The 16,651-nt window shown below is 46.3% G+C and overlaps 1 protein-coding gene across 1 annotated transcript in view; it reads right to left on the bottom strand.

The window, feature by feature from the left end:
• Nucleotides 1-985: 985 nt before the first annotated feature.
• The window catches only part of SHISAL2A (shisa like 2A), a 79,048-nt gene continuing 63,382 nt past the window's right edge, over nucleotides 986-16,651 (bottom strand). The window contains exons 3-4 of the mRNA XM_073563599.1: nucleotides 9,207-9,412; nucleotides 986-1,104 (exon numbers count right to left, since the gene is read on the bottom strand). Of these exons, the coding sequence (XP_073419700.1) occupies nucleotides 9,228-9,412 (185 nt within the window). The 3' untranslated portion in view covers nucleotides 986-1,104; nucleotides 9,207-9,227. The remainder of the gene's footprint in view (nucleotides 1,105-9,206; nucleotides 9,413-16,651) is intronic.

The following is a 16,651-nucleotide window of genomic DNA, read 5'->3' as shown; positions in this document are numbered from 1 at the left end:
GCAATTTTTGTCATTTTCTAGAGCAGTAATGCAATTCAAATTTCATATATTTCATGTTTGCATGCTATAGCGATACGGAGTGCTGCTTTATTTCTTGGTTATACTCGCTATTTTACACTTGCCGCTAAAGCATTTTTTACATGTTATCTGCAGCTTAGTTTTAGGATATATTCACTTGTGATAAGATTGGTATGGAAAAAAATCCCTTGCTGATTTTTCCACCAGACCACAGCAAAATGATGTAGTTTGTATTCTTCTTCTACTTTTTATTTCATTTTTTGGAGTTTTATTATGTGCATTTATTTATTAATTAATTATTTATATATATTTTTTTATTTTATTTTGTTTTATTACCCTAACCATAACCTAACCCTAAATTAATTATTTATATATTTCATTATATTTATTATGTTTTATCAACCCTAACAGCTGCTCAGCCTCTGTCATCTCAGTTGCTGCCTGTGCAGAACGCAGCAGTCAAGGTTAGGGTACCAACAGCTCCTATGCTCTGCATATACTGAGAGATGTGTATGATCGCCTCGATCACTGCCTTTGCAGAGCTCAGGAGCTGATGAAAATGTTATCTAGACTGCTGCGCTCTGCGTAGGAACTGGTGGAACAACCGAGATGATAAAGCAGCCGATGTGTGTAGCTGGGGAAACGGGCATAATTTGGCACCCCTACAGAATTTGTTATGGGCAACAAAGATAGTTTCAGTGTTCCATCATTTGATAAATCTGCCACACTGTGTTTCCAAAATGCTTCTTTAAGCTGATGTTAGTTTTTATTGTGAAGAACGGAGCCCATTTATCAGATATCCAGAAGCAGACGTTAACATTTCTGTTACATTCGATCATTCGTAGAGTCATTTATAAGGCAATTGGAAAGCCATCAAAGCCCACAGAACCTTTTTATTTCTAAGCAACGAGACTGTGATCTGGGAAAAGAAAGATTAGTACAAATGCCACACAAAGACAAGCGGATGTAAAAGAGGCAATAAAAATGTTTATTGATGAAATGCATGGCATGTGTGTTGTAAGGCGGCAGGCACGGGCGATCGAAGCCAAGCAGCTGTTTAAAAGCACTGAATCCGAGCACAATGACCTATGGAAAAAGGAAGAAAGAAATACAAATTAGTGACATGAAAACCAATCTTGAGCAGAATAACTTTCAAAAGCGGAATATTTGGAATAGAGACTGAAATCTGTCGATATCTCTATATTTTAAGAATACATCATGGTGACACTTCCATTTTGCCTCAGTATCTGATTAACGGTTAAAACCTTGATGATCATAAATGTTTTTGCATTATTATTTTATTTTGTCTACAGGTTTTATCATTTTTGCAAATTTGCCTCTACCATGTATGTACTGGTATCCATGTGGTTCATCCAAGTGTTTTGGCAAAACTGGAATTGAATCCAAAAGGGAAGAGAGGTATTAAGGGGAGATGAGAAAATCGATTTGAAAAAAAAAATCAAAATCACTTGGAATGGCACAAAAAAAATCAGATTTACCAAAATCCAGATGGTTTGGGATTCGATTTCTCTCAAATCCAGAAAAGTGGCAACTAGCCAGGTCACCATATTTCTGGACTCATTTCAGGACAAGTAAGGGGTTAAAAAACAATAAAACATACATTGACCCACACCTGTACTCCTTACTTGGTCTTCATTTGTTCCTTCTGGCTTTTAGCATTGACTACTAGGCCTCCAACATGACCCACGTGAACAGACCACACTCAAATCTTTGACATCTATGATGTGTGTTGAGCCGCAATGCATGTCATACACGTTAATGACATGCTGCAGCCTAGTCAGAGTGAAATATGCCAGAGGCTTAGTCAGTGCCAAAAAAACATGGGGGAGCAAGAACTGGATTAAGAGCTGTAGAGGCAGGACAGGTGGGGCGCAAGGTGAGTAAGATATTTAAAAAAAAAAAAAAAAAAACTTTTTCAGCCCATAGGATAGAGGATTATCTTCTGTCATATGCATCAACAGAGCGGCATTTGGAGTTTCACATCATTGATTTCTCAGCAGCAAGCAACAAACACAACTCAGCATCTCTATATAGAGCCCCATCCTGCAGTATATCACTCCCCTCAGCACTCTATATTTAACTCCATCTTGCAATATATCATGACTATATAAAACCCATCCTTCAGTATATCACTCCTCTCAGCCCCTCACATAGAGCCCCATCCTGCTATATATCACTATTCTCAGCCCCTCTATACACAGCTCCATACTTCAATATAACTTTCCTTTCAGTACCCTCTATGCACTGCCCCATCCTCAATATATATCACTCCCCTCAGCACTCTATAACCAACTCCATCTTGCAATATATTATGCCTCGTCTCAGCCCTATATAAAACTGATCCATCAGTATATCACTCCTCTCAGCCCATCATATAGAGCCCCATCCTGCAGTATATCACTCCTTTCAGCCCCTCTATACACAGCCCCATTCTTAAGTATAACTCTCTCATTCCCTTGTAAACAGTCCCATACTGCAGTACATCGCTCCTCTTAGCTACCAGCACAAAAGCACACTGTTGTTTTTTGTTATGAGCTCCACGCTGTAAGGAAGGAGGTTCTGCTCTTTCCAGTGACAACATCTTCCACAGGAGCAGCTACATTCTAGACACAACCCAGAACGGTGCTATGTCGGCATAAAGTTTGCAGAGAGACACTGCACTGTACATGATGGTCCAGAAGTACTGGAACTACAGCAGGAAGGTTCCAATGGCAACTGAAGGGTACAGAGATCCTGGAGGGGCAGTGATATATGCGAAACAGGGCAGATTTAAAACCGAGATATACATGCTGTCATGTCGGCGGTCTCGGCTGCACCCGCTCCCGCCCCCGCCCCTCCTCCAGCGGCAACCGCCGCCACCTCCTCCTACCGGCGTCCTCGTCGCGGCGCGCTCCCACGCTCTGCCTCCCCTCCTGTGACGGCACCGCGCTCCTTCCTTAGGGCGCGCGCGCGCACCAGCGTCCCCTCTTCCGCCTACGGGGGGTGGCGCCGGGGGCGGCACGTACCGCCCGCTTCCGGACCCTAGGGTATTTCTGGCGCGCTCTCTATGGAGAGGACGCCTGAGTGTTGCTGTGCGCTCGCCACGCTGCGCTTTGGCCCCCTTCCGGTTCCTATAGTGCCGCCTGTTTCCTGTCTGTCTTCCCCGTGGCTTCCAGCCCCCGGCTCTGCATCCTTGTTCCCAGTGTTCGTTCACCCTGCATGACCGCTCTGTTCTCCCTTCTGGTACCCCCTTGTGTGCTTCCTCCCGGTCCTCTCCCCTCTAGTACCTGCTCCCTGTCTGTCTACCCATCCTGTAGTCCTGTTAGGTCCTCTACCTCTCAGTCCAGTACTCCTGCCTACGGGCGCCTCTTGTCCTTGAGCCGCCCCTCCTGGTACCGGCTGTCGCGGTTCTGTCCTCGGTAGTCTTGCCCCAAACGATCCCTGTATAGGGGTCGGTCTTCACCTGGAGCGCTCGACCCCCCCGGGGCTCCAGATCCGCGACCCAGAGGGTCCACTCTCGGACGTCCTTTTCCGAAAAACGTCACAGTACACTCAGGCCATGGACCCCGCCGGTGCCACGGCTGCCACGCAGAAGGAACTGTTGTTCCTGCGTGAAAATCAGGCCCGAATCATGTCTTTTATGAAGTCCATGGACACCCGTTTGTCCGCTATGCAGACCTCTGACCCCGGGCATGCTCCCCTCCTAGCCAGCCTGCAGCAGGAGCTCGCGCAGCAGCGCGATGCCCAGTCCCACGTTTTGGGGTATATGGCGTCCATCGATGACCGACTGCTTGCCTTGCAGTCCGCTGCGGTCGTCTCTAACCCTCCCAGGGACGCCGTCTCCTCCCCGCCCCCCGCCTGGGTAAGCCTCCCAGATATGGTGGAGATCCTAAACTTTGTCGGGGCTTTTTAAACCAGTGCAGACTGCACTTCGAGCTGTTGCCCCAACAATATCCCACGGATCGCGCCAAGGTGGCGTTCATAGTATCCCACCTCGAGGGAGAAGCCCTGTCCTGGGTGAACCCTGTATGGGAGAGGGATGATCCCGTCGTAGCGAGTATCCAGAACTTCCTGGAAACATTTCGTAGGGTGTTTGACGAACCCGGCCGCTTGGCTTCTACCACAGAAGCTCTCTTTAATCTCCGCCAAGGGTCGCTTACTGTGGGGCAGTACGCCATCCGTTTTCGGACGTTGTCGTCAGAACTCGGATGGAATAATGAGGCACTTGTGGGTGCCTTCTGGAGAGGCCTTTCCAGCAAGATTAAAGACGAGCTAGCCGGTCGGGATACCCCCACCTCTCTGGAGGACCTTATAGCCCTGGCTACGCACATAGACCTCCGTTTTTTGGAGCGCTCGCGGGAATCGGTTAGAGAACGCAGACCCTTCAGGCTATTTCAAGCGCCCATTCCACGCTCTGCTGCTCCCTCTACTAGCAGCGTCCCCGAGCCCATGCAGGTAGATCGGGTCAGGTTGACTGAGCAGTGTCACAGAGAGAGGATGACTAACGGGCTCTGCCTGTACTGTGGTGGGGCTAATCACTTCATCCGCACTTGTCCTGAGAGGCCGGGAAACGCCTCCACCTAGGTCAGGTAAGAGAGGTCTCCCTAGGTGATCATAATTCCTCTCTGCCTCTTACCCTTTCAGCCTTAATTGTTTCAGGACGGGAGCGCAGATCTGTGGAGGCGTATGTGGACTCGGGTGCGGCTGGCAATTTCATCCGGCAGCAAGAGGTGGACCAACTTCAGATTCCGGTGGTTATCCTAAAAGACCCACGGGCTATCACCTCCGTCGATGGAACACCCCTTCCCGGGCTCGTTACCAGGATCACGACCGAAGTGGACTTACAAATTGGAGCGCTTCATTTTGAAAAGATAGCCTTCTATGTGCTGCCTAAATTGTCTCACGCTGTCCTCCTCGGATTACCCTGGCTTCGGCTGCACGAGCCAGTTGTCGACTGGCGCTCAGGGGAGATCCTCCGCTGGGGTCAATCCTGCCACACTCGTTGTTTGCAATCCGTCCTCCATCCTCGTCTCCTGCCTACGCCGACCAATCTCACGGGTCTCCCCGCACCGTACTACGCGTACGCCGACGTTTTCAGTAAAAAAGAAGCGGAGTCTCTGCCTCCGCATCGGGCCTATGACTGCCCTATCAACTTGCTTCCTGGAGCCACTCCGCCCAGGGGGAGGACGTATCCCCTATATCCAGCAGAGACCTCGGCCATGACTGAATACATCCGGGAGAACTTGGCGAAGGGGTTCATCCGAAAGTCCTCGTCCCCAGCTGGTGCAGGCTTCTTCTTTGTTCGGAAGAAAGACGGATCTCTTAGACCATGTATCGACTACCGGGGCCTGAACAATATTACAGTTAAGAATCGATACCCACTTCCACTTATCCCAGAACTCTTCGACCGGCTGAGAGGGGCTCGAATCTTCACGAAGCTGGACCTGCGGGGAGCCTACAATTTGATCCGGATTCGCGCAGGCGACGAATGGAAGACGGCCTTCAATACCCGTGATGGTCATTATGAGTATTTAGTCATGCCGTTTGGTCTCTGCAATGCTCCAGCTGTCTTCCAGGAGTTCGTTAACGAGGTGTTTCGGGACCTTCTGTACACTTGCGTAATAGTGTATTTAGACGATATCCTCATCTTCTCGCCTGACCTTTCCTCCCATCGGAGAAGCGTACGCATGATCCTGCACCGTCTCCGGGAGAATCACCTCTACGCCAAGATTGAGAAGTGTCTCTTCGAGCAGACCTCGTTACCCTTCTTGGGTCATGTCATCACAGATTCCGGTCTGAAGATGGATCCCGAGAAACTCTCGGCGGTACTCAAGTGGCCCCGTCCTGTCGGAATCAAAGCCATCCAGCGTTTCCTCGGATTCGCGAATTATTACCGACAGTTCGTGCCGCATTTTTCCTTGTTGACCAAACCTATCTCGGCCTTGACTCGCAAAGGAACTAAGCCTGATCACTGGCCCTCCGAGGCGGAAGATGCCTTTCTGGCGCTGAAACGCTCCTTTGCAGCAGCACCGGTCCTACATCGGCCGGTGGCCAGTAGGCCTTTTGTTCTTGAAGTGGACGCCTCTTCCACCGGAGCTGGGGCGGTCCTCTCCCAGCGAGTTCCCCCTGGACGTCTGGTTCCCTGCGGGTTCTTTTCCAAGTCCTTTTCCCCAGCAGAGTGCAACTACTCCATCGGAGATCGGGAGTTGCTGGCCATCAAGATGGCTCTGGAAGAGTGGCGGTACCTACTCGAGGGGGCTGTGCACCCCTTTACCATCTTCACGGACCACAAGAATTTGGCCTATCTGCAGTCCGCCCAAAGGCTCAATTCCAGACAAGCCAGATGGGCCTTGTATTTTTCTCGATTCGACTTCCAGCTTCACTTCCGGCCCGGTAATAAGAACACCAAAGCAGATGCACTTTCCAGATCTCTACAGTCGCCAGAAGAGGACGAGAACCCCTCGTATATTATCGAGCCTGCCAAAGTGATCACCGTGGCCCCGATGAACTTTTCTACTCCTCCACCAGGCAAGACCTTCGTGCCTCAAAATAAACGTCTGGAGGTGTTGCGCTGGGGGCACTCCTCCAAGGTTGCGGGGCACGTGGGGTCCAAGAAGACTCTATCGCTACTCTCACGTTATTACTGGTGGGCCACCCTTCGCCAAGACGTGGCAGATTTTGTTGCCTCTTGCCCAACCTGTGCGCAGAACAAGGTTCCAAGAACTTTGCCCTCCGGTCTTCTCCATCCGTTGCCGGTGCCGAAGGCCCCTTGGCAGCAAATTGCCATGGACTTTATAACCGACTTGCCCTGCTCAGCTGGTTGCACCACCATCTTAGTCGTGGCGGACCGCTTCTCTAAGATGGCTCATTTTATCCCCCTGGCCGGGCTGCCCTCTGCTCCGAAGTTGGCCGAGATCTTCATCCATCAGATCTTCAGGTTGCATGGTCTTCCCCTACGGATTGTGTCTGATCGAGGGGTCCAATTTACTTCTCGCTTCTGGAGGGCTCTATGTCAGCTTATGGGTACGTCCCTCGACTTCTCCTCCGCCTATCACCCGCAGACCAATGGGCAGGTAGAACGGGTTAACCAGGACCTAACAACTTACCTGCGCCACTTCTCCAATGCCCACCAGGATAACTGGGTCTCTCTTCTACCCTGGGCGGAATTCGCCCATAATAACCACCCCAGTGAGTCGACCACCAAAACTCCGTTCTTTGTGGTTTCTGGTCGCAATCCTGGTGTTCCACTACCCTTTGTCGCCTCTTCAGGAGTTCCCGCAGCTGATGCCCTCGCCACTGAATTTTCGAATATTTGGAAGGAGACCAGAGAGGCTCTTGTGAAGACCAGTGCCCGAATCAAAAGACATGCAGACAAGAGACGGAGGGACCTTCCCCCATACCACCCTGGTGATAAGGTCTGGCTCTCAAGCAAGCACATCCGCTTGAAAGTTCCTTCCTATAAGCTGTGTCCTCGTTACATCGGTCCCTTCGAGGTACTAAAACGCATCAATGAAGTGTCTTACAAACTGAGGTTGCCGGCTTCACTCCGAGTCCCTAACGCCTTTCACGTCTCGCTCTTGAAACCTGTAGTTTTGAATCGGTTCCAACCGATCTTCATTGCCCCTCCTTTACCTATTGGGTCGGATGACATCTTTGAAGTAAAGGATATTTTAGCCATGAAGAGAGTCAGGGGGAGGACTTTCTTTCTCATTGAGTGGAAGGGTTTTGGTCCTGAGGAGAGGTCTTGGGAGCCTCAAAAGAATATCAACGCTCCTCTAATACTAAAGAAGTTTCTGGCCAATCTCAGAAAGGGGGGATGTAAAGAGGGGGGTACTGTCATGTCGGCGGTCTCGGCTGCACCCGCTCCCGCCCCTCCTCCAGCGGCAACCGCCGCCACCTCCTCCTACCGGCGTCCTCGTCGCGGCGCGCTCCCACGCTCTGCCTCCCCTCCTGTGACGGCACCGCGCTCCTTCCTTAGGGCGCGCGCGCACCAGCGTCCCCTCTTCCGCCTACGGGGGGTGGCGCCGGGGGCGGCACGTACCGCCCGCTTCCGGACCCTAGGGTATTTCTGGCGCGCTCTCTATGGAGAGGACGCCTGAGTGTTGCTGTGCGCTCGCCACGCTGCGCTTTGGCCCCCTTCCGGTTCCTATAGTGCCGCCTGTTTCCTGTCTGTCTTCCCCGTGGCTTCCAGCCCCCGGCTCTGCTTCCTTGTTCCCAGTGTTCGTTCACCCTGCATGACCGCTCTGTTCTCCCTTCTGGTACCCCCTTGTGTGCTTCCTCCCGGTCCTCTCCCCTCTAGTACCTGCTCCCTGTCTGTCTACCCATCCTGTAGTCCTGTTAGGTCCTCTACCTCTCAGTCCAGTACTCCTGCCTACGGGCGCCTCTTGTCCTTGAGCCGCCCCTCCTGGTACCGGCTGTCGCGGTTCTGTCCTCGGTAGTCTTGCCCCAAACGATCCCTGTATAGGGGTCGGTCTTCACCTGGAGCGCTCGACCCCCGGGGCTCCAGATCCGCGACCCAGAGGGTCCACTCTCGGACGTCCTTTTCCGAAAAACGTCACACATGCACAAATGAGTAAATATATGTATGTAATAAGACCACATTGTGACTTGGGGGAATAACCCTTTAAAGTGCACTTCTTCTTTAAATTGTCCAATCTATCAATGTACACTCCAAATTACCGCCTATTCCAAGAATTTTCCTCTAGGACTTACAATAATAACTCTTTTATTATCTTTTTTTTTGTCACATTGCTTCCACATAATGAATATTTGCACGGAAACCTTCAATCTTCTTTTTCCTTTTGAACACGCTGCAAAAATTTAAAATCTGAACAAAAATTTGCTATATTAAAGCACATGAAGAGAAGAAAGTATATGCACACAAAAAAAATTTGCTATATGTAACATTCATTATGAAGGATCAGACTTGGGTTTGGGGGGATGCAAAGCATGCAAAAATTAGACGACACTTTCCTTAGATTAGAATATGAACAAAAACAGTTGAAGATAGTTACAGATTTAAAAAATAAATGTTTTATGGAAAAATGAAGTATAAGAAATTAGTTCCGGAACTGGAGGTTATTCCCAAAGTAGATATAAAAAAAATATGTTACTGGTCATAACATACACTGGGAACAATAAAGCAGTACAGAATGAATTTCAGAGCTGATGAAATGATCCATACGTACTTGTTATAATGGCAGCTGGGCTCAAGAAGGTCCTTGTACATTGATTGTTGTTACAGTTGCAAGGAAACATCTCTGAAACAGTCTGTCTGGGTCCTGGGGTTGGTTGTCACAGTCCAATTTATGGCTCAGAAAATGCCGCTTAAAGCCGTTGGGCACTGTTGATTGGCTGGATCTGCTGGGACCTTCCAAAGAGTTTTGTTCTATGCCTAAAGGAAAAGAAGGAGTCATTTACTATTAATTGTAGTATCATATATTGCAGCTTTCTTTCCAGAGTAATGTTTTAGTTCAAAATTGATTTATTGGTAATAGTACATATCGCCAATTCTTTTAGTTACAGTTGTGGCCAAAAGTATTGACACCCCTGCAGTTCTGTCAGATAATACTCAGTTTCTTCCTAAAAATGATTGCAAACACAAATTCTTTGGTATTACTATATTCATTTAATTTGTCTTAAATCAAAAAAACACAAAAGAGAATGAAGCAAAAAGCAAAACATTGATCATTTCACACAAAACTCCAAAATTGGGCCAGACAAAAGTATTGGCACCCTCAGCCTAATACTTGGTTGCACAACCTTTAGCCAAAACAACTGCGACCAACCGCTTCCAGTAACCATCAATGAATTTCTTACAATGCTCTGCTGGAATTTTAGACCATTCTTCTTTGGCAAACTGCTCCAGGTCCCTGATATTAGAAGGGTGCCTTCTCCAAACTGCCATTTTTAGATCTCTCCATAGGTGTTCTATGGGATTCAGGTCTGGACTCATTGCTGGCCACCTTAGAAGTCTCCAGTGCTTTCTCTCAAACCATTTTCTAGTGCTTTTTGAAGTGTGTTTTGGGTCATTGTCCTGCTGGAAGACCCATGACCTCTGAGGGAGACCCAGCTTTCTCACACTGGGCCCTACATTATGCTGCAAAATTTGTTGGTAATCTTCAGACTTCATAAAGCCATGCACACGGTCAAGCAGTCCAGTGCCAGAGGCAGCAAAGCAACCCCGAAACATCAGGGAACCTCCGCCATGTTTGACTATAGGGACCGTGTTCTTTTCTTTGAATGCCTCTTTTTTTCTCCTGTAAACTCTATGTTGATGCCTTTGCCCAAAAAGCTCTACTTTTGTCTCATCTGACCAGAGAACATTCTTCCAAAATGTTTTAGGCTTTTTCAGGTAGGTTTTGGCAAACTCCAGCCTGGCTTTTTTATGTCTCGGGGTAAGAAGTGGGGTCTTCCTGGGTCTCCTACCATACAGTACCTTTTCATTCAGATGCCAACGGATAGTACGGGTTGACACTGTTGTACCCTCGGACTGCAGGGCAGCTTGAACTTGTTTGGATGTTAGTCGAGGTTCTTTATCCAACATCCGCACAATCTTGCGTTGAAATCTCTTGTCAATTTTTCTTTTCCGTCCACATCTAGGGAGGTTAGCCACAGTGCCATGGGCTTTAAACTTCTTGATGACACTGCGCACGGTAGACACAGGAACATTCAGGTCTTTGGAGATGGACTTGTAGCCTTGAGATTGCTCATGCTTCCTCACAATTTGGTTTCTCAAGTCCTCAGACAGTTCTTTGGTCTTCTTTCTTTTCTCCATGCTCAATGTGGTACACACAAGGACACAGGACAGAGGTTGAGTCAACTTTAATCCATGTCAACTGGCTGCAAGTGTGATTTAGTTATTGCCAACACCTGTTAGGTGCCACAGGTAATTTACAGGTGCTGTTAATTACACAAATTAGAGAAGCATCACATGATTTTTCGAACAGTGCCAATACTTTTGTCCACCCTCTTTTTTATGTTTGGTGTGGAATTATATCCAATTTGGCTTTAAGACATTTCTTTTTGTGTTTTTTCATTTAAGACAAATTAAATGAAGATAATAATACCAAAGAATTTGTGTTTGCAATAATTTTCAGGAAGAAACTGAGTATTATCTGACAGAATTGCAGGGGTGTCAATACTTTTGGCCACAACTGTACATAAAAACCAAGGGTCTCCAAAATGGATTTAAAGAGAACCCATCATTTGCCATAAATATGTAATTTTTTTTCTTACCTGGTGTAGAAACTGCTGTTCTCCTGAATCCGCTGTTGTTTTTCTTTTGTTTTTGCGCCTCTCCGCTCCTGAGATTTTGCACCTTTTTCCTTGTATATAAATCTTGTCTTGTTAGAAACTGGGCATGATTATCAAGAAGACTCCCATAACAAAAGAGCCAATTGCCACACCCGCTTGGCTAAAAACAGATTTACTTACAGAGAAAGCGATATCTCAACAATGGAGAGGAGCAGGAACAGAAGAAAATCAACTCCAAATTCAGGACAAAAGCGGCATTTACACCACATAAAAATATATAAATGTATGGTAAAAGACAGGGCCTTTTTAAAAGTCACATATTTGGCCTAAACAATGTGACCGTATCAATGGACAACAGAATGCAGTCACTCAAAGCCCAGCAGAGTGGCTCAGTGGTTAGCACTGTTGCTTTGCCTTGTAGGAGTCCTGGGTTTAAATCCCATCCAGGATGGTAGATATCAACTTTTCTGCCAAATCCTGGCTGATGACAGCCCATTCTTGCCAAATCAGATCTTGAAGTTTATCATAATTTTTGTTTGCTCTCCTGCTTTTTAAGAACTGACCACAGGTTCTCATAAGGATTGAGATCTGGGGAGTTTCTAAGCCATTGACCTAAAAAGTCAATGTTTCGTACACCGAGCCACTTAGTTACCTATTACCTTGTGACATGATGCTAAATCATACTGGAACAAGACTTGTCACCAAATTGCTCCTGGGTGGTTGGGAGAAGATCCTCTTTGTGGATATTTAGATCCCATTATTTATTCCTGGCCACTTTCTAGGGCAGATTTGTGAGTGAGACCCCTCCATAGATGGAGAGTAAACTGAAACATAAATGGCCTCAGGATCCTTTCATGTTAGTAGACACAGGACTCATGGTAAGGCTCAACTTTTCTTCTCTTGGCAATGCAAAAGGACTGGGAGGATTCCATTGCCCTCCTACTTGTGTACACTAGCTCGGAGTCTTCGATTATCCTGTTGTCTAAGCCACATCTCATAAACACAGTAGCATACTATTTTTTCCTCAACTACTGTACAAGAGCTGACAACCCCACACTGTTCTGTTTCCACCATCCCTTTTCCTTCCCTGTCCGGCATTATTTCTTACGTTCTTTAAGGAGACTTAGATTTATTGGTTCAACTTACGCAAGAGGGATGAACTCAGGGACAATCTAAGTAAGGGTACCGTTACACTTGTTGATGTACCGGCGATCCCGACAACGATATGACCTGGTAAGAATCGCTGGTGCGTCGCTAAATGGTCTCTAGTAAGCTGTCAAACAGTCAGATTTACCCAACGATGCAGCAATGATCCAGCGATCCGTATAACGACCTCGGGTGTCGTTGGGACCTTGTCACACAGCAGCTTTTCTGATGACTCCCACCTGCATCCATGATTTCTGAGTCGCTAACGAGGTCGCTCGTCGGTGTCAAACACAGCGATGCGCGCTGGCCAGCGGGACACCAGCGATCAAAAAATGGCCCAGGACATTCGAGCACGATCAGCGACATCGCATTGAGGGCCTGGTCGCTGCTAAGTGTCACACGCAGCGAGATCGCTGTTGTGTCACAAAATTGGTGACACTTCAGCGATCTCGCTAGCGATCTTGCCATGTGAGACGGGGCCTTAAGACAAGGATCAAGAAGGGAAGTGTGGAGGTTTAATTATTTTGCACTTTTTGGCACAGTCATTTTGAGTGTATAGAGAAATATTTTTCAAATGTTGTGTATTCAGCTCTTATACCTTTTTTTGTAGTATTTAGGTATTATCATGCCTTTGTTAGTCTCTTTATATTTTCAAGATTTCAAAAACCCCGAGCAACATAATCTCTCCGCATTCATCTGAATTTATAAGATTTCCTATGTTCACATCCCCCAGGCAGCAGAATGAGCCCTGATTACATCCAATACTTTCTCTTAGAAATCCCAAGGTTGAGAGATGTACTGTATAGCGCCACATCTGTTTCAATACTTTTATATGTATATATGATTTTATTCTAACGATTTCCTATAATGCGGATTATTATTATTATTATAATACGGATCTCAGTTCTATCATTTTAACTTTAATCCTATAACATCATCAGACCTATATTGTCATCACAATAGTAACATTATGAGGTTGATAGAACAACAAGCCAATACATTTCAACCTATATTCCTCTAGTATTGATCAAGACAGAGAAAGCAAAACATCTGAGGCTGTTTTAATAGCTGTGATGTCATGAAGGGTGTTGCATCATCGCACCAGCCCTGTGACATCAAACACTATCAATTGAAGAGGACTTGTCACTTGTCGTACCAGATACTGAAAACAAAGGTTCACATAGTTTTGCTACTCACAGACATGTGATATTGGATCTTTTTTTTTTTTTTCATTTACAAAATGACAAAGTCTAATATTTTTGACTCACCTATTTGATTTGAATATCATCATCAACTTTTATCAAATCTGATGTAGCTTTATGTCAAATTTGTTCAGAATTGTGAGAAATACGGAAAGTTTCACAACTTTTAAGCATCAATGTCTGTAACTGCCCTCCAGCTGCATCTACTGCTTCCAGCTTCACTTGCCCATCTGCCTTCTTGAATATTCTGCTGTCCTTGTCCTCACTGATCCATTACTGTCTGGAAAGTCGAGCTCCACTGCATCCTGAACTCTAGTCCACGCTACTCACCTTGACCTATGGCTTAGAGAATTCACATCACTAGTTCAGCCCATAACACTGGGAAAATTTAGAGCACAAAAACAAAAAAGTGTTTGTGACGGGAAGTGGTAATTTTTCACAATAAATATATTATAATGGATGGATTGGGAGTTTCATGGAGGAGCATAGCCATGCTGAATACACACACGTATGCATTTTTTATGTGTTTCTGATGCATTTTTTATGCATTGAGCTGGGCGTCAAGAAATTGAATATACTTTGATTTTGTGCTTGAAAAGAGGATGCAAAAAGAAGCGTAGTTTTCATCTCTACAAGTTTGATTCTTGAACTGGAGATGAACATGTGGACAGTCATTATTATGGCAGTCATGTGTCGTCAACTACGGGGGTCCCAGATTCGACCATCTTTTTGGAGCTTTCATGTTTTTTTGTGCTACAGATTATATTTACAGTGGCATGAATACGGATTTTTTATGTATAGCAAAAGAAGACTTTTAATGATAAAAGAGATCTCTTTAATGTGATTTAAAGTCCATTACAATTATTACATACATATCTTGAAGGCCTCACTATGTCATTACCTAGTAGTGATAGTCAACTAGTCAAAGAAGTCATCTAATTAGGGCAGCACAAACCACATATTTGGAGCCAAGAAAGGATCAGATCCTGTCTTGGGAAATCATAGAAGCCTTTTTCCAAATATACAGCTCGTAAATGTAGTCTTAAGTCAAGTGACTGCAGTATAATTGTATCCGGAAGGTACAACAACTGGTCAGGGAGAATTTTAATAAAAAACTACAGCATGAAAAGGACCAAAGCATAGAGGAAAGTCAATTGAAACTGCTACTTATCACTTATCCCCAGAGCAAATGTGGTAAAGGGGTCGTCTGTGAACTTTAGAAATCAGGAAAAAGGTGGCAAAGCAATAATAACTCAACCGGCCATTGCGACGTTAGGTATAGTATTCATGTGACTGCTGTAGTCCATCACTGGCCTCAGTGCTGACGCTTACATGTACAGCAAATGACTGCTAAGGCCAGTGACAGACTGCAGAGGTCGCAAGAATAATATAGGTGATATAATTGCTGAACAACCAGTAGAGACCAATGAAAGTGGTGTTGAAATAATGATCAGTTTAACATTTTAACACATTTACTGTACCAGCCATGCAAGGGGTGGGGGAGGCTTTCAAAAATTCATTGCCTCTCTGTAACCACTCCTATTGAATCGAATAGGAGCTGAACTGCCATACACGGGAGCGGCGACTACACAGTGAACGAAGCTGTGCTGCTCCAGCTCCGTTCATTGTTTACATCTGGAGATAAAAAATAGTTGACTGTCGGGGATCCGGGTGTTGGACTCCTACTGATCTGATCCTAAGGGCCCCGTTACACGCTTCAATGTCCCAGCGATCCCACCAACGATCCGACGTGGATGGGATCGCTGGGACATAGCTAATCGCTGGTGAGCTGTCACATAGACAGACTCGCCAGCGATCAGGACCAGCGATTACGGTGGTATCCAAGGTAAACAGCGGGTATCTAAGAGCCGCACAGCTCTTAGATACCCGCTGTTTACCTTGGATACCAGCTCCCGGTGTCGCTGATCCTTGGTCTCTTGCTGTCACACGCAGCAATGCGCACTGGCCAGCTGGAGACCAACGATCAAAAAATGGCCCAGGACATTCCTGCATGATCAGCGATACCCGGCGGGGGGGCGGTCGCTGATGCGTGTCACACACAGCGATATCGCTGTGGCATCACAAAATCGGCGCTCTCGCTGTGTGTGACGGGGCCATAAGAAGATAGCCCGCCATATACAACAGATGGCTGTCAAACGAACAATGGTACAGCCGATCTTTCGGCCTGCAACTATTTCGGCAAGAGCGTATGATACGTCTGGCAAAAGCTTACTCTCAGAGAATAAAGTGATTGGTTTTCCAAAACTGGACATGCCCAATCAACATCTTCCCCGACGATCAGTTGTTCCGGCCCCCATACGCATTAGACTGTTGGATGAACCCATCGATATTGGCCTCATTTGCCTATTGAGCCAAATAGAAGCTGAACTGCAATATCTGGTAACGGTGGCTACACAGTTAACGAAGCTGCGCTGCTCCAGCTCCATTCATTGTTTACATCTGGAGATAAAAAATAGTTGATCATCTGGGTGTTGGAGCCCTACTCATCTGATCCTAAGAATATAGCCCACCATACACAAAAAATGGCTGTCAGCCGAACGATGGTGCAGCCAATTACTTGGGTGGCAACTATTTCGGCAGGAGTATATGATATGTCTGACGATGGCTTACCCTCAGAGAACAAAGTTATCGGTAGTCCAAAATTGGACGTGCCCAATCAACATCTTCCCCGACAATCAGTTGTTCCAAGCTATCATAAACATTAGACTGTCAGACGAACCCATCGATATTTGCTTCATTTGTATAGGGGCTCCAAACAACTGATTGTTGGAGAAGAGGTCGATCAGGCATGTCTGATTTTGTACTGCCGAACGCTTGGATTAAAAAATATTAAAAATAGCCTGTTGGAAAAACGGAATAAGTAAATCACTGAATGAATAACTGAACTGCACAGAAATGCACATTTCTGTACTGGAAATTAGTGCAAATAATGCATTTAAAGGAACTGTCCGCGTTTGCAAAATGTCTTCTCAAAGACCATTATAAAAGGGGTTTCCCAATGATTAAAC

The sequence above is a fragment of the Dendrobates tinctorius genome, unplaced genomic scaffold, assembly GCF_039654945.1.
Source record: "Dendrobates tinctorius isolate UK_male_01 unplaced genomic scaffold, ASM3965494v1 ptg000396l, whole genome shotgun sequence".
NCBI lineage: Eukaryota > Metazoa > Chordata > Amphibia > Anura > Dendrobatidae > Dendrobates > Dendrobates tinctorius.
This window is presented reverse-complemented; position numbering and strand designations above follow the sequence as displayed.